Raw genomic sequence first — 21,250 nt, forward strand, 5'->3', positions numbered from 1 at the left:
AAAAAGCTTTTAGAAAAGGCTAACTAGAAATAACTTTCACGTAAAGCTCTTCTACAAGAAATATAAACAAATATTAAGAGCATGCTCGATAGTGATTATAAAAATTGATTTTTTGGGAAAAAAGTGGGTTCTCCTTGTAAGTGATGAAGTCAAAAATGACGATTGAAATAATCAAATAACGGTAAAAAATTTGATTTTTTGGGGTGAAAAATTGATGACAAACATGAGCTAAACAATCCTCAATTTTGATATGTAACATTACTCGTCCATATTAGCTCACACCCACAACGAAAGTAGCTGACAAAAGAAGATTGCTCACGAATTTCCCGTGTAACCAATCTTTGATGTGACTTTTTCTTGCATTTTCTTCATCCAAGGACTAAGAAATGCTTTCATGAACAAACACAGAGATAGATGGTGGGACTGGAGACGAATGGAGGTAGTGGCCACCCCTTCATAGCTTATCTACTTTACATTCACATATGTATTAATTCAACCAAATACCACCAAACTATAGTTGCTAAATGAATGATCTTGTCCCCCAAAAAATAAATTAATCTTATTCTCGATAAATCTAAGAATCATTTTCGTTACTTTTAGTCTTTGTTTTATGATCATTATTTAAAGAAAAAAAATTCCATTTTTTCAGTCACACATTCTAAATATTTTATTGTGTGAATATATATAAAAAAATTGTTTTGAAAAAATTAAAAAATAAAAAATCTATCATTTCCAAAATACATTTTTTCAACACTCATTTCCAACCGCAAATTCTTCCACAAAATAATATTGCACGTAAATTCAAAACTTTTCTTTATATTTTAACCACACATTCTCCAAAAAAATCGCTATTCCAAATTACATTTTCTCCCAAAATCATATTAAAATGGATCTGAAACATGAGCTGAGTTTCGTTCATCAAATGGACTACACCTCTTTCATTGCGTGCAATTGGATATGAACCACCTAATATTTAGCCCTTGTTTGAGCCCCAATTTTTCGTCAAGATACATTTTTCAACTGTGATTTAACTTCATTTAAACCACTCATTTTTCAATAAATAATATTATATGCAAATTCATGACCTTTCTTTATTTTTTAACAAAACATTTTCCATAAATACGCTATTCAAAAATACATTTTTTTTTTTTTGACAAGAATGGAGCTCAAAACAAAGGCTTAAGAAGTATCCTCAAACTTTGAAATACCTTGAATTCTCCCCTTTTTAATCCCTTTCTACATTTTTCATCACTTCACTATGGTTTCTTACATCTGTGGAGCTATACTTCTGAATATATAATAAATTTTACACACCAATCTGGAGGAAATGACAGTCTTTGTAAGTAAACAGACATCAAAGAGGAAACTAAGGGTCAGTTTCCATGGATTTTGAAAAGACAAAAAGACATTTTGAAACTAAGAAATTACTTTTGAGCCCGTTTCAATAATTCTTTAGAAAAGATTTTAAAGAAAGCTAACACACTCTACAAGAAGAAGAAGGCAGAAGCTATCCCAAATAGGTCCAAAGTATCCATAGAAATCCACAAAAACGTGAATGATCTGTGCGTCTTTGTAGAACTCGTAAATATAGTTAGACGTTATGTCAATCCCAGTTCTAGGGATCGTATAGATGAAGATATGGTCTGTCGGGATCCAATTGGATTTCGTTCAGAGGAGCTTCACCCTCTTCCCAAGAACATCTTGCCTTAAGGATGAAGGGCAAATTCATATTTTGTTACTGCTTTAGTTTTCTATATGTATTGATCTCATTCTTGAGCCATGTAAATGAAACATGGTTCAATGAAAATATTTACAGAAGCAAGTTTATAGGTTAAGATCCAGTATAATAGGTGTTATATACAGACTATAATATAAGCAAGTCGATAAGTATGGTTTTCTACAGATAGCACACAAGTCAAGGAACTGCTAGCCGACCTTTTTGTCCCAAAGATTTCCACGATGATTCAAGCCGCATCAGATGTAATTTCTCGACAAATGGTTCTAGAACTTCAGCCTCTTCTTCTGGGGCAAAGGCCATGCAGATGCTGAGTTCTTGGACTGCTTTCTCGTATTCTCTGTAATTTACGAAAGTTGATTATTGTAACATTGAATAATTGAAGATTTAGAATAGCTCAGCTAATAATGGTGAAAAACATTAATGATGGGAAAAATAGATATTCGTTGATCTTACCTACTATAGTATAACATCATTCCATAATCTCGTCTCAAAGACCAGTTGTGCGGTTGCAGGATCAACAATCTCTGGGAAGCCATGATTGCGAGTCTGGAAAGGATTATAACATTCAAAACTATAATGCACAAACTACACAGTATTTCACCAAGAATAGTTATAATTCCGTGGCATGCACCAGAACTGAAACCTCCAGATGAGTCAAATTTCTTAATTCCCTGATTCTACATGACAATCTTGCAATATAAGCATCTCAAATGAAACAGACGGGACAATTAGACACCATTGCAATAGGGAAAACAGGCAGAAGTAGTTGCTGAATCATAAGAGAATACAAGACAGTTACCTCAGCTCTTGAGGCCGTAACAAAGGGACATTTGGACCATCATTCTTGTTAAATTTCTCGTCCACTTTATGAACAGACCTAAGGGGAGAAGTCAGCATCAATCCGAAATTTTTTCTTGAAGCCCGTTTCCAGTAAAGCCTCTGAAATATATATTAATCCTTTCATTTTCCATGGTCGGAAGCATAAAATTTTCGGGGGCAAAACTCAAATTTGTGAAAAATGCCTTAAAAAAAAGGGGTATACACCATCAAATTACTGGCAGGATAGAGCTTACAATCAAATTGGCCAAAGCAATCCCGATAATGTCTCGATTTGTTGCAATGTCAAGCCCTAAGAGTGAATTACTGTTTATGTCCGAGGCCTTGGATCGGGGATCGTCCACACACTTCCCATTGACAAGACCAAACAAGCTGTGTCCAGAAGTCACTTTAAATAGCTCCTGCATTGCGGCAAAAAGGTACCCATATGAGAATAAGCCTGTATATACATGAACCTAGACAAATTGAAACTATAAATGCATGTTTGGTACACAGTACTAAGATAATATAAGGAAAACGATTTTCGTTTATTTTACTTTCTCAGTGCAGTCTAGTACCATACAATCATTACCAGATAAACCATAAGATTATAAGCAATACAAGTTACAATGCAAATGACCACGACTGGCATAAATCACGAGCTTGAAAAATCAATATACCTCAGGGTTCCCGGTTGGAGGCCATATCAAAAAATCTTCCCCAACTCGCGATCCCACAATGGTCAGATTAAGTCTTCGACAAACCTCAATATAAATAACGCTAAGCAAAATTGCTGTCAATATGGTAAAGCATAAAGTCAGCGGTGGTCTCGTGTTAATAAACTCTAACCAAAATATTATGTAAAATGATAAGAGAATAGCTTGATGAAGATATACCGCTGGCACATCGAGAGCTTAATACAAAGTGCAGGTACGAACACTTTGAATCTGTCAATATGGATGACCTTTTGAAACCTCTCGACTCAAAAAGAACTTTGTTCACTGCCTCCAAAACTTCTAGCAAATCACATCCTATATCTCTTGAAACCAGCTCAGCTTCGACTTCCTTGGCAATGGCATCCAACTCGGACAGCCACTCACTTATATTCTTTCCAGCTAGAGGCATAGCCTCCACATAATCCCACTCTTCAGCATCAGATGGTGATGACAAATCTCTCCTTTCATTACGGAGTGAATGCGCGTCCATCTCCCGATTTAAAGCCAAAAAAGCATCATCTTCAGCAGCAACGAAAAGTAAAGCCTATAGAAAAAGACTCCAAAACACATAAAAAAAGAGACACCAACAAACTCGCATTTTTAAAATAAGAATGAAGAAACTCAATAAACAGATTTAAAATAAGAATGAAGAAACTCAATAAACAGATTTCAGCAAGTGTTACATATTTTGTTGCCACTCATTTTACAACTGTTCACTAAGTGGTAGCGGAAAATCGAGAAAAGAAAAGACTGATCACCATAATTGGTCACCAAATGTTAGCAGATATTCAGAAATAGAGAATATTTAATCCAAAATTGAAATCCAAGATCTTTGTGTACACCTTTTCTAAAGGTGATTGAAAAGGAAAGCAGATCGTGGGAAAAAACATTTTCTTTGGATTGTGCATTAACTAGCTCAAACAGGAAGAGAGAGCCGAGAATAAATATTACCTTCGCAAGTGAGATATCTTTGTCCTTGGACCGGAAAGAAATTTCCTGAGTAAATCTTTCCCTAGCAGCTTCCAGAACCTGATAGACAGTCATAGTATACAAGACGGATTAAAAGAATTTCACAGATTTCCCAACTTAGCAGTAAATTCTCAAATCAACTGTGTTACTAAGTGGCTTAGCAGTAATTTCTCAAATCAACTGTGTTACTAAGTGGCTAGATTAAGTAAATAAAGTAACAACCCATATCGATAATCTGCATGGCTAAAACATATTACAAAATCAACAGAAGAACTAGATCAAGCCAAAAGGAGTACAGTACTTCATAAGATATAACTCCAACCTCCTTATAGAAGTCAGCTCTGGACGAATTTCGTGATTCTGCCAGAGGAGAAGAACACAGAGGTAAATTGCTTAATCTCCTCTTCTTGAGTGCAGCATTCCCAGTTTTTGTGGCAATCAATATGTTCCTCTTTCCTTTGTCAAAACCACTCCAAATTCCACCAAAACCATCAAATTTATACCTGATGATCGTAAAGAATAAAGGGATGTAGGGAATTGCCAAGTACTAGTAGTAATATGACAAATGCTTCTCCAATCCACTTACTATAACTTTACATAAACAAGTACATTAAAAAAATAGTGCATCAAACTTCATATTCATAATAAATCAGTTGCATACTATTTTAAAATAAACCTGACAAAACCCATTCAATTTTTGAATTAAAGAAGATCAAATACCTGCCACAAGATCTCAAAGAAGCCATAGCTTTAGGCATAGTTGTTGAAGATGCATTCACCCCACCAGAAACCATCAACCTCTGCTGATAATTCAGCCCATGAAGTGAAAGACACAACATTTTCGTGAATGAGAAAGAAAATAAATCTTCCAAGCTCTCGAGAAAAGAACAAAACGGGTGTTTTAAGAGTGAGTATTCTTGAAAATTGAGTTTACAAGTACAAAATTTTCAAGAAAATATCAAAACGGTAGCAGAAATTAGGCTCAAGAGGGAACAGATTGTGCTACTACACCCCCCCTAAAAGCAGAGAATTCAGCAAGAAAAGCAGGAAAAAAAAAAAGAAAAAAAATTATGATCCAGAAAATTGAAAAATCAAGCCTTCCCTCGTTCAGAGAAAGGCTTGGGAATTAAATTAGAGAGAGATATAATAAAGAGGTTAATAAAAACCATTAATGGCATTAAATTAGAACTTCCAAAAGACAAGGAAGACAGAGACAATATTGCTGATGATAAATAGAAGAAGTATCTGCAACTAAAATTAGTATAAGAATTATAGTGGAAGCTGACACAGCTAAGACTACTAAAATTCCCAAGATCCATAGTATTGGCAGCTGCAAATTGCACCATCTGAAAATATAATCAATCAAAACCCACTCTTCTCTTTAATCTTCCCTCTCTTTCTCTCTCAGCCTATATACACACACACATATATAGCCCCCTGTATGTATAATGTATATATAAATATTTGGCTGATACAGTGGAGGACGAGGGCGGTACCATCAAAGGTCTCCTCTTTTTGTTCTCTCTCTCTCTCTGACTGTATATATAATTTTGCTGATAAAGTGGAGGGGGCCTGTACTACATGAAAAAGCCAAAAACATGGATAAGGGAAACATGTAGGCGCGTTCCGTAGGGGTGTGAGCAATTCGTTAGCTAAATTCACCCCCACAAATGAGTCGAGCTGACTCGGTTAGTGCTCGAAATGGATTGTGGCGTTCACCAAATAGCCAGAAAAAATTTCGTGAGTCGCCCATTGATTCATACGAATTGGCTCACAAGCCAAGCAAAATCAGCTCCCAGACGACCTCGTCGGCTCACAATATTGGCTCGGGCCCTACACCGTTGCATTTTTGCAACATTCAGTAAGGGTGTGTTTGATTACATTTATTTTTCATGGAAAATATCAGTTTTCTGTCCAAATTTCTACTTAGAGTGTTTGATTTCTATTTTTTTTCCATGGAAAATATTTTCCAACTTTTGAAAATATGCCTAATTTTCCTTGTTTTTAAGGAAAATATTTTTCTTGGATAGAGGTGGTTTTTATTTTCCACAAAAGATGGAAAATATTTTCTTTTTTAGGTGATATTTTCCATATCAATCAAACACACTCTAACTGTTGCATTTCAAGTCGGCTCGTGTGATAGGTTTAGCCAAGCTCAACGGTGAACAAGTCGAGTAACTTGAATCAGCCTATTTAATACTCTATATACCGTCCGCGAGAGGAAATTAGTTAATAGAGTGAACTCGGTAATAAAATCTAATTATTTCCTCTAAATTCGTACTATTTTTAGGAATTAATTTGATTCAAAATTATGGTTGTTAAAAGATGTAAATAATAATGCTGAATTACTGTAACGGGCAACATTTATTAAGTCCATATTGTTTAGATAAAAATTAAATTATTAGTAAATTTAGATGAAATATATGTTTAAAAAGTTGTGTATCCAATTAAATATGTGACAAAAATTTAAACGTTGACTTGAAATTGAATTTTAATTCCTTCCATTTTTATTGGAATTAAATAAGGAGGCTAAATAATTGAGAGGATACAGGATAATGATTTAATCCAAAATGATATGAGGATTTTTTTTATCGCTATAACAAAGACACTACTGTTAAAGAAATAGTATTTGGAAGACTTGGTAAGAAATGAAATCCGCGTGAGACACGGAGATAAGGTTGTTTGATTTATAATGAGAAGAAAGAGATAAGCTAGGAACATACAGTAGCTCTCCCACCAAGAAACAAGAGGAAGGATGCCCTTGGGGCACTTTTTCATTGGCAAAGGACGGGTTCTCTCAAAACTGGTAGATCAGAGGTCGTGAATTCGATTCTTGGGGCTCTTGGAAGGCAAGACACATACTGGAAAGCAGGATTTATCCTGGAAGGCAAAGCGCAACATGAGTTGGCTCACTAGGCACTTTGGCAGTCTAGTTGGAGAGGTGCTCAGACTCTGGTCAGTTGGAGGTACATTCCGCGATTTAACTGGTATGTGTGAAGAGGGACCGAATTACAGACCCAAGGAATAGTCGTCGAAGGCGGACACTTTGAAAAAAAAAAAAAGAGGAAGGAAGATGGGGCTCAAATAAAGATGTAATCACAGTCTTGAGTCGATATAGTTCGATTTTAAGATTGTCTGATTTACAGAAAATGGGGCTGAAATAAAGGTGTAATATAACAGTTTTGAGTCGATATAATTCGATTTTGAGGTTGTCTGATTTACATATTTGACTCGATATAGTCTCATTTCAATCATGTATTCATAAATATTAATGATTTTTATTTGCATATGCAATGGGATTCATTATTATTTTTCTTTATAAACCACTTTAAATTTGCCAAACAGATGCATAGTGAAAAGAATTAATTTTATTATTTTTTTGGTATTTTCTTTATTGAATGGATTTGAAATTCAATTTTGATTAGAACTTTAAATTTTTGTTATTATTTAGATGTTAATTGTTAATTAGGATTAATCATTACTTATAGTTAGTCATTTATTAAGATTAATCGTTGACTGGATTTTTTAGTTGTTATAAATAATAATTGTAGCCTTAATAGCAGGAAGTCATCTTTTAGAATTCAAACGAAATATTAATTATCGACTTTTTTTCCAATTATTATTATTATTATTTTAATAAATTCTCGGTATTTGTCTTTTAAAATCAATAAGCCCAAATTCCTTTTTTTTTTTTTTTTTGGGGTGATCGAATCAAAGAGTGAAATACTTAGATTCCTAGAATCATTAGAAATCAATAGAAATTAGAAGGATCGTGTTGTAATATTTCTTTGAAATCAATAAAACTTTGATAGCACGTTCGCCAATTTATTTACGCTTCCACACCTACATCACATAGTTTGGGTGAGATTACTTATTTTCAGATTTTTCTTAATGATTTTTGAAAATACAACCAACTCTAAATGAGGAGCAACTCACGAGTCAAAGCATGATCTGTGCCCATCATCTTACACGTTTCGAAACTTTTAAAGTAGAGTGAAGTGAGACAGATGGACATGTATTATGGAATAGCAATTTTTGGGAGAATGTGTAGTTAAAAAAAATAAAAATTTGATTGATTGTGTAATATTATATTATTGAAAAATGTGTGGTTGAAAAGAAGAAAGAAAAAAATGTATTAAAATTTTAAAGGGTGTCAAACAAAGGTTAAGTGGTTGTTCTTTTCGTGTTTAAGTGTTAAGTTTTGAGTTTTGAATTTTATTTTGGGTTTTTTTTTTTGTGAGTGTCTATTTTGAAATATTTGAAAACATGTTCTTTTTATCATTTTGAAAAAATATTTCTTAAAACATGAAAATTGAAAATACGTTGTCTTCTCCAGCCAATGAGATTTTTGCTCCGTCCAACACTTTCTTCTTCTACCTCACAAACCGACCACCCCTACCACATAGACCACCAAATCCCAACATCGCTCAAACCCCCTCACCGCCCCCTAATGGTGGAGCCACACTTGGACAAAATTTTGACCCATGGTTCGATAAGGTTATGGGCGAAATTGGACAAAATAATTGACCCATGGCTGGCAAAATTCGTCAAGTTTTGGGTGAAATTGGGGTTGACCCATGGCTGGACAAGGTGCGCCAGGTGAAGAGTAGTTCAACACGTGGTTCGTGACCATGGGTCGATCGGACAGCGTCGAAATTAGCAACTTTCGGATTTTGTTGGAAAGGCTTCGCTACGGGTTTGTTTCTGGGTTTAATGCAGATTGTTGAATTGTTGTTTGTTGTAAATTGGGGCCATGGTTGGGATCGATTTGTGGTGGGCAATCAACCGGTGGTGGTGCGCGACCTTGTATGTCGCCAGAGGTGGAGATTCCGTCAGAAAAGGGGTTGCGACATTTGTTTTTTGAGCTGAATTTTCTGCTGCTTCCTGTTGATTTGCGGTTGGTGGTTGGTTGGAAATTGTAGAGGGTAACGAGGCGAGGCTAATGGTGGTTGGATCCAGTGGTTTTGGCAGCCGGAAGGTCGTGTTTTGTGACTCCGGAAGGTGGTGATTTGAGGAGAGGTTGAACCATTTCCCGTGTTTTGAGATTTGTCATTTTTTGTGAAGAAAACGACTCACAATTTTATTTTATTTTTTTGTTTTCAAAAACGCGTTTTCAAAAATGAGAAAGAGAACGCGTTTTCACCATTTTGAAATATCGAAAACAGAAAACGACCAGAAAACGCCAAAAAGAATAGCCCCTAAATCGTTATACGATATTATATGCCTTCTTTCGATTTTTGTCTTTAGATTTATATAAAATATTGGGCTTATTGGTAACTAAAATTTTGATGGAAAAATTACTTAACTACAAATGTATCAAAATACGTTTTCAAAAATAGCAAAATTGAGAAATTTTTCCAAAGATCAGGTTGTCACATTGTCACCCTTAGTAACAGTTTTTGATCTATAATTTAATTAATTGGTTAACGATAACACAGATTCTTTTGTCTTGATCAAATAATAGTCACAAATTGCACAATGTCACTATCACAAAAATACAATTTACGGGTCATAATTACATATTTTCACAATTTGCTCATGTTTGATTACTATTACAAAGAGAAATGATAGTTTGAATAGTAATCTTTTGAAAAATGTGTGGTTAAAAAAATTTAATTTATGTATAAAATATTTTATTTGAAAATGAGTGTAAAAAATAAAAAATAATAATAATTGTTTGAAGATAATCAAACGGGACTTTATGTTTAGTAGGCACGGTGAGGTCGACTTTTATCCTATTTTAAAGGGGTAGTGATATTTAAAGAACTGTTAATGATTGGATCAACTTTTTGAAGGTGTAATCATGTGGGGTCACCGAACCTGACGTTAGCCTGTGGGCCTGTGTCATGTTTGTACCCACTATCCAATTTCACCAATACACGGTGTGAATTAAACTTTGTTTGATTTTCATTTTTGTCAAAAAAATATATTTTTAATAGTGTATTAAAAAAAAATTTGTGATTAAAAAATAAAGAAAAATTATGAATTTGCGTGTAATATTATTTTATTGAAAAATATGTTGTTGAAATGAAGTCAAATCACTGTTGAAGAGTATATTTTGATGAAAAATACGGCTCAAAATATATTTTAATTAAAGTTGATGAAATTTAATTGAAAAGTTGCAGCGTCGTGATTGATATTAAGGAATAATTGCAGCAGCAACCCCCAACCTTTTAGATACTAGCAGATTTTTTTCTAATCTTTCATTTATTGCAGTCATCACTCCAAATCTTTTCAAACATTGCATCTGAGACCATTTTTGATGGTTTTCGTCAAAAATTCCCTCGGTTGACCATCAAAATAAACTTCGACCACTTTCTAATCAATTTTAAAAGGGAACTTTCTATATATTATATTAAACAATTAAAAAATTTAAATCAAAAATAAAATAAAATAAAATAAAATGGATCTTCTTCTTCCCCACCCCACCAGGTTCTTGTTTTTCAAGTTCTTCCTTTTGCCCTTCATTATTCATGGGAAATCTCGAGAAATCAAATCAATTGGAACATTGTTGTACTCTTCACAGTCTTTATATTCGACACTTTTTTGAAAAATATCTTCTGATTCTTGAAATTCTTCTGTCATTGAAAAATGGGTTGCTTATATAAGAACTATATTGACCTTAAGAATTAAATAAATGGGTAGAAGTAGGGATTTGGAAAGGAATTTATAGAGGAAAAAATTGAAATGATTGAATGAGAAGGAAGAAGATCCATTAAATCAACTGGAACATTGCTGTACTCCTCACGGTCTTTATATTTGACATTTTTTTGAAAAACGACTTCAGATTTTTGAAATTTTTCTGCCATTGAAAAATGGGTTGCTCATATAAGAACTATTTTGAGTATAAGAATTAAATAACTGAGGAAAAGCTGGGTTTTGGGAATGAATTTATATAGAAGAAAAAATTGAAATGATTGAATGGGGAAGAAAAAGATTCCTTTTTCTTTTCATTTTTCATTTTTTGATTTAAGTTTTTTAATTGTTTAATGCAATATATAGGAAGTTATCATTTTGCCCTTTTAAAATTGATTAGAAGTTGGTCAAAGTTTTATTTTTTTTTTTATTTTTTTTTTATGGTGAACTGACGAAATTTTTAACGAAAACGTCCAAAAGGGCCTTACATGCAACATTTGAAGAAGTTTGGGGTAATCGCTACAACAAATGAAAGGTTATGAAAAAGTCTGCTAGTATTAAAAATGTTTGGGACTTTTGTTGTAATTGTACCTTGATATTAATTATTGATTTTGAATTGGTTTAAAATCAAAACTAATCATAGACGAATTCATATTTTAGTGGCATCAAATGTCACAATTAGGTTTAAATTAAGCTCTGTTTGACGATCATTATTTCAAAACTCTTTCTTCTATATATTTATTTTCAATCATATATTTACATAATAAAATATTCTATACGTAAATTCAATTTTTTTTTATTTTTATTTTTAACCACACATTCTTCAATAAACCACTATTCAAAACTCCATTTTACCTAAATAATAATTGTCAAACAAGTGCTAAATATTTTAATTATTCAAATTGTAAAATGAGTTAATCAATCAAATTTACACGATTAAGAATCTATTTGATGGAATTCATAATTTTTTTTATATTTGTTATAAAAGAGCATTTCAAAATACCAAACAAAATTTGTAGAATACTCCCTCTATCCCATTTATATGGTCGTCTTTCTTTATTTTCTTGCCATAATTATATAATCTTATTTCTTTATTTAGAATATTTTGCTTTGTTTATTTACTAATATCCCTTATTTTATTCATCTAGTTATAACTATTTTTCCTCACTTAATCTTGAAATTGTATAAATATAAATAAGGATAAACTGGGAATGGTAAAAATTGCTTTTTCAATAACATTAAATAAAATTTTTTAATCCGTATGAAAAATAAAACAAGACTATATAAATGAGACGGAACAAGTATTATTCAATTATTTTTAAAAATAGTTTTAACGTTTTACAGTGTTGCCAAATGGGCCCTAAACTGTGTTTAAGATTATCTTCATCAATTAAAACTTAATTTATTTTACTTATCTATATTTAAAAATTGTAAACAAACAAATGATTGATGCGTTCATTTCAATGCCCATATAATTGTTTTATCTTATCTTTTAGAGTAAAGTCCAAATTATTTATGATCCCTTTGGAATTTGACCAGAAATCAAGTTTATTCGATTCTTCCCTAACTATGTACAAAAGTCTATATGTTTTTTGAGGCGACCCGTCAATTTATTCTCAAATTTAATTTTTCTAGTGATTCGAATCATAATTATCCATTGAATAAATAAGAAGCGTGTCTTTCGTGTTTATTCAAAGTTTCAAATTTAAATAATAACTATCTGACTTTTCTTTGTTCAAGTGTTAGATTCGACTATAATTCTTTCAAAAAATGTGATCACATACAACGTTGTCATTGTTCTTGTGCTATTATATTTTCGTTACTGTTAAAACAAAATTTTCTAATTATCCTCGTTTCCTTTCTTTTCATACCAAAATCGTATTCAACACATGTTTCTTAACTGACTATTCTTGGACATCAATGTAGCTCGGGAGAGACTGTTCATGAAAATAGAAAGTTTGTAGTTTAATAATCGCAAACAAGTCTCTTAACTATAATTCTTTTCGTGATTTGATTCATGAACTTTTAAACCTACTCATTAAGGCCTCTATAAAAAAAAAAAATAATGTTGTATTCCCAATTTCTAGTTATTTAGCACATGTTCGATGTGGATTAAAATTTGAATTAAAATTAATGTTAAAATCAATAATTTATTTTGAATACATATCTATGGAGCCTATAATTTTTCATTTACATTTTATCAACTTTTACTAAAATTTACTAAAATCTTATCAATGGGGTTACTGCCCAATCAGCATTAGAGTAGGCACGGAGCACTAAGGAGGAAGTCGGTGTAAATAAAAGACTCTGAAAGCAACTACTATGAAGATAGCGCAAAATACGAACAACAACTATCCAATGAACTATAGTAGGAGTTGAAACTAACTAACTAACGCTGTGAACAATATAAGCAATATTAGGATGTGTGATGGTAAGATAAACCAGACATTCAATTATGGTGCGATACAGAGTGGGATCAGTTAAGGGTATACCGTCAGAGGGTGAATATCGAACGTTGAAGTTAAGAGTGGTATCATCAAACTTGATATCAGTAAGATGAGCATCCTTAATAACATTCATAATATACTTGGACATAAAAGATAACCTCTAGGAGAAGAAGCAATTTTGATCCTTAAAAAATAAGATAATGGACCTAAGTCCTTCGTTTCAAAACGACAAACTAATTCTTATTTCAAATCTGCAATTCCATCAACATCATCACTGCCATGCGTTTTCCACAACTTGAAATTATACCGCAAGTGTACGGTGTCAAGTTTTGTAATATAGTATTGAAGTAAGAGTGTCGAACCCACAAAGATTGTAATTTAATTTTTTTTTTTACTAAGTATTATAATTGTGTAATTCCTACTTTATTCAGATGAACGAATGATTGAATGATTGTGTTAAACTAATGTAATGTGATTCGTTGTGACAAAGTTGATGAATGCAAATTATCAATATGAGAAGGCCTGGTGATTGATTTCACCTTACTCTCAATTATGATTTAACGATTGCCAATTATTCCATTTAATTTTTCCATATTTAAAAGCAAGAATCATAATATACTCCTCTCCCATCTCTTGAGTGCCGGCTAGAAAATAATCCTAAATTTCAATTCCAATATTTCAATTTCGAATTGAAGATCAAGAATTTATAAAAGTCACGATTCTTTTATGGAGTAAGCTTCACAGATTTTACACTTTCTCTCGAAACCCATAAAATCTATGTTGTGTCAATCTTATGATCACGCCTAAATTCCCCTCTCTTGAGTGTCGGAATTGACTAGCATCTATTTATTCAATATTGATCAAGTAATTAAAAGCATTAAAATCATGACACAATTAAATATATGTGGAAAAATCAAAGAAATAATTATAAAATCATCAAACCATAATCTCGATTCGGCTACATCAAACCCCTAGATAATTTGTTTAATTCATGATATAATAAGTTATAATAAACAATATAAGGAAAATGATAGAAAAAACTAGTCTTTTTGGTAGATCTTCAATATTCTTCCTTGATGTTGTTCCTCCTTCATATTGGTGTCTTCAATTTTTGCCTCCTTCAAATTGTGTGGTTGAATCCTTCAATCTTGCCCCCCTTCCATCATTCTTGAAAATAGGGTTTTTGAATGATATTTATAGTATGTTGGGGGTCTTGGAAAATAGGGTTGAATTGGGCTTAGAAAAGAGTCCAAAAACATAAAAACGCGTTTCCCCGCATATCCGACGCCTCGGCACCAACTATGGGCACCGTGGCACCGCCTGTTCTGTTAATTTTCAGTTATATGGGCGCTGCGGCGCCCAAGATGGGCGCTACGGTGCCCGCTTCGGCATAAAAGGCAGACTGTACATTTTTCAGTATTTTTAGCATAACTTTTGCATCCGATGTCCAATTGAAATGATTCAACATGCATTGGAAAGCTAACTCAAAAGGTTACAACTTTGCTTCAGGCATCATTCATCAACTCGATCATTTTCTATGTCAAAAATGGGTCTCAATGTGAGGCTGAAACTTCGGAGCATAACTTGTCGGTTGGAAATTGATTTGAGATCATATTTTGACTAAATTTGATCCCTTTGACATCTTTTTTCATCCAATTGACTCCTAGTACTCTCGGATCGGATCTTCATTGCAAGGTTCAACATATTTGCACTTTAGTCCTCGAACTTTGGATCTCTTACAATTTGGCCATTTTCTCCAATTTCGCCAACTTTTGCTTATTTCTTTCAATTTCATCAACATATATGACAACATCAAAACACACATTAAAAAGCTCTAAAACACTCTCAATATTAGCAAAATAACAAATTAGGTTACATAAATATCATGAGTGTGGAGCACTCATCAAATACCCCAAACTTAATAGTTTGCTTGTCCTCGAGCAAACACAAACTAAAGAGAATAACAAACAAACACACAAACTCAATTAAAACCTATAGAATCACGTAAGATCAATTTTTTTTGCTAGATATCTTGCTTTTATAGCCCAGAATTAAAAACATAGCATTGATGTCATGAATCATTTCAAAGTTATAATGCACAAGCTAAATTCTTACATATTCAATGCAAAACGGGTGTGTGTGTGTGAAGAGTTAAGTGCAATGCTATACAATAATAAGTTGATTCAATTCCCAACTTTAAAAGTCAAATATTTCCTTATTTCACTCATGGGATTTACACACTCCCAAACTTGTTTTCTTTTCTCTTCCCAATAGTGTAATATAAGGTGGATTTTCAATACTAGTTTCTTACACCGCTCAAATTTGGTTAGATTTTACTAATTGTAGTTCAACTTATCAACAAATGAGGATTCTCCTTATTTTTGACTGCTTCAACCTCCCTGAATCAATCGAGTTCTTAACCTCTTGTCAAAAGCCTAATCCTCTCAAACAAGTGTTTAGGGCTTAATCAATGCATGTGATGTTCATTTTTTTCGATATAAATTTAGTCTTTAATCATCCTTTGTGCGAACGTCTCTCCATTAAGCTTTCTAAATGACCCCTGTAGCGAGTTTTAGGCTGATGACTCCTAAATCAGATGACTATAGGGCATCATGTTTTAAACCCTTGCAAGCGTAATCACTCGAGTCATAAATGTTACGAAGAGACGATTCACAATGAGATTATTATGATTGTCCTCATTGGGATCTTTTTTTTTTTTTTTTTTTTAATGAGATTATTATGATTGTCTTCATTTTTTTTTTTTTTTTTTTTTTTTTGCAGTGATTAGTGTAATGCCCCTTATTAAACACATATTCTCGAAAATCGACCTCTAACTTAAGATTTTCACCCAATTTTCATCCTATTGGTCTCAGACAGTCCACACAAAAATTATCAAACATGTAATCCACATTTATCTCCAAATTTCCCAACAACAGTGCAATCATCCAAACATCCTATATTTGGTTAGGGTATAATAATGTTTTATGGTTGTTTGAGTTTAGCATCTAAGTTCTCTAATATAGCATCTAAACGTGAATCAACTCACTCATGTACAACGCTACAATCAACTCATGTGCAAAAATAATTTCTGTTTCACACGAATAAGCAAAAATCTAACTCACACATATAACTTATCCATAATCCATAAACCAATACATGTTCTCAATAGTATACATCATCGTCGACAAGGCTATCTAACTCACACAAGCATGCAAAATGCAAAATGATTTTTTTTAACAGTGCACCCTAATAAGAAAATTAAAAAAATTGTACGCAAATCACACAAAATACACAAAATAAAAAAATGTAGGCAATTAGAAAATTTATGACACACCCCCAAACTTAAACTAGACATTGTCCCCAATGTTAAATTAAAAGAAAAGGAGGAAAACTTCCCTGAATTGTCTGAATTACCAATGATGGACTGGTGCTATGATGCTGGACTTGATTGATACTTCTTTTAGTTTTCTCCCCCAAACTTGATATTTATCCAGTTACTCTTCATCAATTGGTTTGATTGTTCGACGGCGTCAAGTTTCTGAAAATTCAAAATGTAGTTATTAAATTCATGGAACAAGTGTTACTTAACTCGAACATCTAATAACCAACTTGACCGCTCAAAGACATAAGGGAGACGAGGTAAGGCTGATGAATTCCTAAATGAAAAAAAAAATTGAAATGAAATAAATTCTCTATAATTCAAAACAAATAAAATAAAATAAAATAAGTAAAAGGTAAGAACACTTGGGTTGCCTCCCAAGAAGTGTTTCTTTATAGTCACTAGCTTGACTCAACTGCAACGCCTACGGTGGATCCTCAGGTGGCATATTTCTCTTGTTTCTAAACTTTATCTTCGGCTTTGTATTCTCCTTTATTGTAAGATGGCGAACAAACTTAGGATATTTTGACCCCGGTATGGCCTTCAAGACCTCTTTTGGTTTAGCTTAACTCGAACATCTAATAACCAACTTGACCGCTTAAAGACCTATGGGAGACAAGGTAGGGTTGATGAATTCCTAAATGAAAAAAAAAAATTGAAATGAAATAAATTCTCCTATAATTCAAAACAAATAAAATAAAATAAGTAAAAAGGTAAGAACGCTTGGGTTGCCTCCCAAGAAGCGCTTCTTTATAGTCATTAGCTTGATTCAACCGCAACGCCTACGGTGGATCCTCAGGTGGCATATTTCTCTTGTTTCTAAACTTTATCTTCGGCTTTGTATTCTCCTTTATTGTAAGATGGTGAACAAACTTAGGCTATTTTGACCCCGGTATGGCCTTCAAGACCTCTTTTGGTTTAGCAATGTTTGGAGGTTTCAAAAGCCTATCTAAACAGCTTTTTTTTTGTCAAGTGGGTCAGTTTTTTGAGCTAAGATGAAATCCATTGCTTTCTTCATTCTCGAGTCATTACCATCAGTAGATGCATCTCTTGTTGAGTAACTAATTTCCATGTATTGTACCAACGGATCATAAAATAATTCCCCTTTTTCTCCGTTTCCTGTAATTACTTCAGTTGATTGGATCATTTTGTAAGTGTCAACTTTTCCTTTTTCTGGGGCTTTCTTTTCTTGATGGATGTTGAAAGTTACTTGCTCTTCATTAACTCATAGTGTCAACTTTCCTTCTTGCACATCAATCAATGCTCTCCCAGTAGCCAGGAAAGGTCGGCCAAGAATCAACGGTACTTTTTCATCCTCCTCCATATCCAATACCACAAAGTTCACCGAAAAGATGAACTTATCAACCTTCACCAACACATATTCAATAATGCCTCTGGGATATGTGATCGATCTGTCCGCCAGTTGCAAGGTAAGGGTTGTGGGATTCACTTTTCCAAGACCTAGCTTTTTGAACACTGATATGGGCATCAAGTTTATGCTAGCTCCAAGGTCACATAGTGCCCTATCAAATGTAATACCACCAATATTATACGGGATGTTGAAGCTGCTTGGTTCTTTCAATTTGTGAGGGAGCTTCTTCTGAATTATGGCACTACACTCCTCTGTCAGCTTAACAGTCTCAAATTCCTCCAACTTTCTCTTCTTTGACATCACTTGACATAGTTAGGCATTTGGGCTAAGGCTTCTGCAAAGGGAATGTTGATGTGGATTTTCTTGAAGACCTCCAAAAACTTTGCGAATTTTTCATCAAACTCCTTCTTTAAATACCTCTGCGAGAATGGTAGTGGGGGCTTCAAGATATGTGGGTTGTCCGGAAATGAAATTGAGTAAGGCTTATAAATCTTCTTTGTTGCCTCTGCCTCAGTTTTCTGCTCTTCAGTCTGCTTTTCCCTTGCAAGAATGGGATCCGATGTAGGTACCCCAACCTCTCTAAGCTTGCGTTCCTCAACTGCTTTACCACTCCTTAGGGTGACAATATTGCAATGTTCCCGTGGGTTAACCTCTGTGTCACTGGGAAATTGTCCTTTTTGTTGAGACTGTATTGCAGCTGCCATCTGACCAATCTGTACCTCCAAATTCTTAACTGTAGCCCCCAAGTTGGTCATATGTGTCTCAATGTTGTCAAGTCTTACCTCATCTTTGTTGAAACTCGATCTAGTCTTCGAAATGAAGGTTCCTAAAATATCGTCCAGTGATGGCTTTCTTCCAAACTCTTGATTATTGAACCCCTGATAGTAGTTGTTTCCTGAGTAGTTTCCTCTCTGATTGAAATTTTGATCGTTCACATACTGGAGTTGTTCATTCTCCATTTCAACTTTCTGGTATGTAGTGGATGTAGCCATAATAGATTCTGATTTCTTTTGTGATCCATGTGAAGTCAACGCAGCTATTTGATTAGTGAGAGATGACATTTCAGGTGCAAGGGTGGTAATAGGATCTACTTCATAAAGGCCAGCAACTTTCTTTACACTTGAACGCTCACTCGGCCATTGATAGCTATTAGTAGCTATCTCATCCAAAGATGATCTAGAATAGTTTCTTTATAGGAAGAGGGTTCAGATAACTTGTGAATGGAGGTTAGAAAGCAACAAATGGACTTAGAATATGAAGAATAAGCAAAATTAGGTAATGGGTAGACTTACGAATACATTGAGGATATAGAGGAACAGAGGAAGCTGGAGTTGGATCAACAATCTCAGGAGGTGCTTGGAAAATCATAGAAGGATGAGGGGTATATGAATCGGCGCATGTGTACTTGCAGGACATGAATAACCAATAATACATGGGGTACGGAAAGAGAAACTGTTAATATCATCTGAGAATGAATCAATACTAATGAGGCCAGTTTTAGTCATGTCATGAGTATTATCCAAAATAGAGAAGAAGGAATGTGCTTAAGAAATATGAGATGACAAGAAACATATAATTTATTATTAATGTGATCAAAATAGTGATAACCCTTTATTCTTTACCTATAACTCAAGATAACACAGATAACAAAGCGAGATGTCAACTTACTACTTTCGAAGTACAACCAAAAACTCTCAATGAGGAGTGATCTAGAGGATTCTCGTACAATGTTTTAAATTGTGATAAACTTAAATTGTGGGAAGATGGATTAAAGAAATGGCAGTAAAAGCTGCTTCTCTCCAAAATTTACTAGAAACTTTGGCTGACAAAAGAAGAGAACGAACAGTTTCTATAATGTGCCAATAATTTCGTTTAGCAACACTGTTTTGTTGTAGGGTATTACTACACGGGGTTTGATGAATTGTGTCATCAAGAGCAAGAAATTCAGAGTAATCAATGTAAGTGTACTCTTAATGTTGAGTTTTAATAAGTGCTCTAAAAAAATCAATAAATAGAAAGAAAGTTAGATCATCATTTAATAATAACGATTATAATCATCAATAAATGTCACATAATATCAAGACTTTCCTTTTGTAGCAATTGGAGTAGGTCTCCTCACATCAGAGTGATAAGATCAAATGGTGCAATAGAATGAAAAACACTCTGAGAAAAAGGTAAAGCAGAAATTTAGCTAATTTGCAATCACTATAATCAGATTTGTCATGAGTTTGTATATATTCCAATTATCTTTTAGAAACTAAAAATTTCAAACCACTAGCAGAAACATATCCAAGGCGAAAATGCCACAAATAAAAACTAGAAGATGATGAATTTATAGAGAAAAATGACAAATCAGCACTAGAGGTTGCAATGTGTGGTGGTCTTAGATTGTCCAGAATATATAATCCTCATTATCTATGACCAATCCCAATTAGCATCTGAGAATGAAGATCCTACACATGACAAGCAATAGAAGAAAACTAAACTAAGTATCTAGAATCACACAATTGACTAATAGAAATAAGATTCAAACAATAGAAGAAAACTAAACTAAGTATCTAGAATCACACAATTGACTAATAGAAATAAGATTCAAAGTAAGAGTTGGAATATAATAAACATCTGAAAAGTGATAAATTATATGTATTAATAGAAGCAACACCTGTTAAAGGTAATGGTGTGCCATCAGCAGTCATAGCAGACATAGTCAAGTTAGAAAGATGCAAGTCATTAAAGAATTTTGAGTTAGACGACATGCATTTGGAAGCTCAGTCAAAGATACACAAGGAAAAAAAATTCATGGGTGACTCTAAGATGACAAACCTATATGAGTGGAGGCTGACATAACATGTGGTTATGTGGCTAAGAACTTCTGAAATTGCTAAGCTAAATCCGTCAACATGGAATTGGAGGAAGGTGGTGCTCCAAGTATAGACAAGTCACTAGGTGGCATCTATGTTAGCATTGGGACGATTGGATCGTTGCTATGGTTGAGGCTGCTGTTTCTGCAATAGCTTAGGACATTAAGACTTCCAATGTTCTTTTTTTTATTTTGATTCTGTATGGATGGTCGAGAGGGTCTAGGTAACACCGAGGTACTAGATGGAAGAAGAGATACTTCTCCTACAAGAGATTTTAAATGTGTTTCCTCAGCTACAAGTTCACTAACCTCGAATC

At 33.6% G+C, this 21,250-nt stretch overlaps 3 protein-coding genes across 3 annotated transcripts; all 3 read right to left on the reverse strand.

The window, feature by feature from the left end:
* Window positions 1–1,728: 1,728 nt before the first annotated feature.
* On the reverse strand, window positions 1,729–5,829 carry LOC111391000. Its single transcript, XM_023016134.1, has 9 exons — window positions 4,960–5,829; window positions 4,562–4,742; window positions 4,222–4,299; window positions 3,451–3,814; window positions 3,235–3,347; window positions 2,812–2,976; window positions 2,538–2,677; window positions 2,192–2,284; window positions 1,729–2,075 (listed from the first exon to the last, which is right to left on the reverse strand). Exons 1-9 carry the CDS (start codon window positions 5,076–5,078, stop codon window positions 1,916–1,918), a joined length of 1,413 nt encoding a protein of 470 aa, XP_022871902.1. The 5' UTR covers window positions 5,079–5,829; the 3' UTR covers window positions 1,729–1,915.
* Window positions 5,830–17,926: 12,097 nt separating this feature from the next.
* Window positions 17,927–18,373, reverse strand: LOC111391016. The gene has a single exon (XM_023016150.1). The coding sequence runs from the start codon at window positions 18,371–18,373 to the stop codon at window positions 17,927–17,929; it is 447 nt and encodes a 148-aa protein (XP_022871918.1).
* Window positions 18,373–19,489, reverse strand: LOC111391017. Its single transcript, XM_023016151.1, has 2 exons — window positions 19,366–19,489; window positions 18,373–19,229 (listed from the first exon to the last, which is right to left on the reverse strand). The coding sequence occupies exons 1-2, from the start codon at window positions 19,487–19,489 to the stop codon at window positions 18,373–18,375; spliced, it is 981 nt and encodes a 326-aa protein (XP_022871919.1).
* Between the last annotated feature and the right edge of the window lie 1,761 nt (window positions 19,490–21,250).

The sequence above is a fragment of the Olea europaea genome, unplaced genomic scaffold (genome assembly GCF_002742605.1).
Source record: "Olea europaea var. sylvestris unplaced genomic scaffold, O_europaea_v1 scaffold74, whole genome shotgun sequence".
NCBI classification, from domain to species: Eukaryota; Viridiplantae; Streptophyta; class Magnoliopsida; order Lamiales; family Oleaceae; genus Olea; species Olea europaea.

Excerpts from the sequence above, each read along its gene's own strand:
- LOC111391016 (XM_023016150.1), bottom strand. The coding sequence starts at position 18,373 with ATGTCAAAGAAGAGAAAGTTGGAGGAATTTGAGACTGTTAAGCTGACA.
- LOC111391017 (XM_023016151.1), bottom strand. The coding sequence starts at position 19,489 with ATGTCCTGCAAGTACACATGCGCCGATTCATATACCCCTCATCCTTCT. Across the intron at positions 19,230-19,365 it reads TCTATATCCTCAATGTATTC|CTACTAATAGCTATCAATGG; the intron begins GTAAGTCTACCC and ends TGGATGAGATAG.
- LOC111391000 (XM_023016134.1), bottom strand. The coding sequence starts at position 5,078 with ATGTTGTGTCTTTCACTTCATGGGCTGAATTATCAGCAGAGGTTGATG. Across the intron at positions 3,348-3,450 it reads AAGCTCTCGATGTGCCAGCG|CAATTTTGCTTAGCGTTATT; the intron begins GTATATCTTCAT and ends CCATATTGACAG. Across the intron at positions 2,076-2,191 it reads ATGATGTTATACTATAGTAG|AGAATACGAGAAAGCAGTCC; the intron begins GTAAGATCAACG and ends CGTAAATTACAG.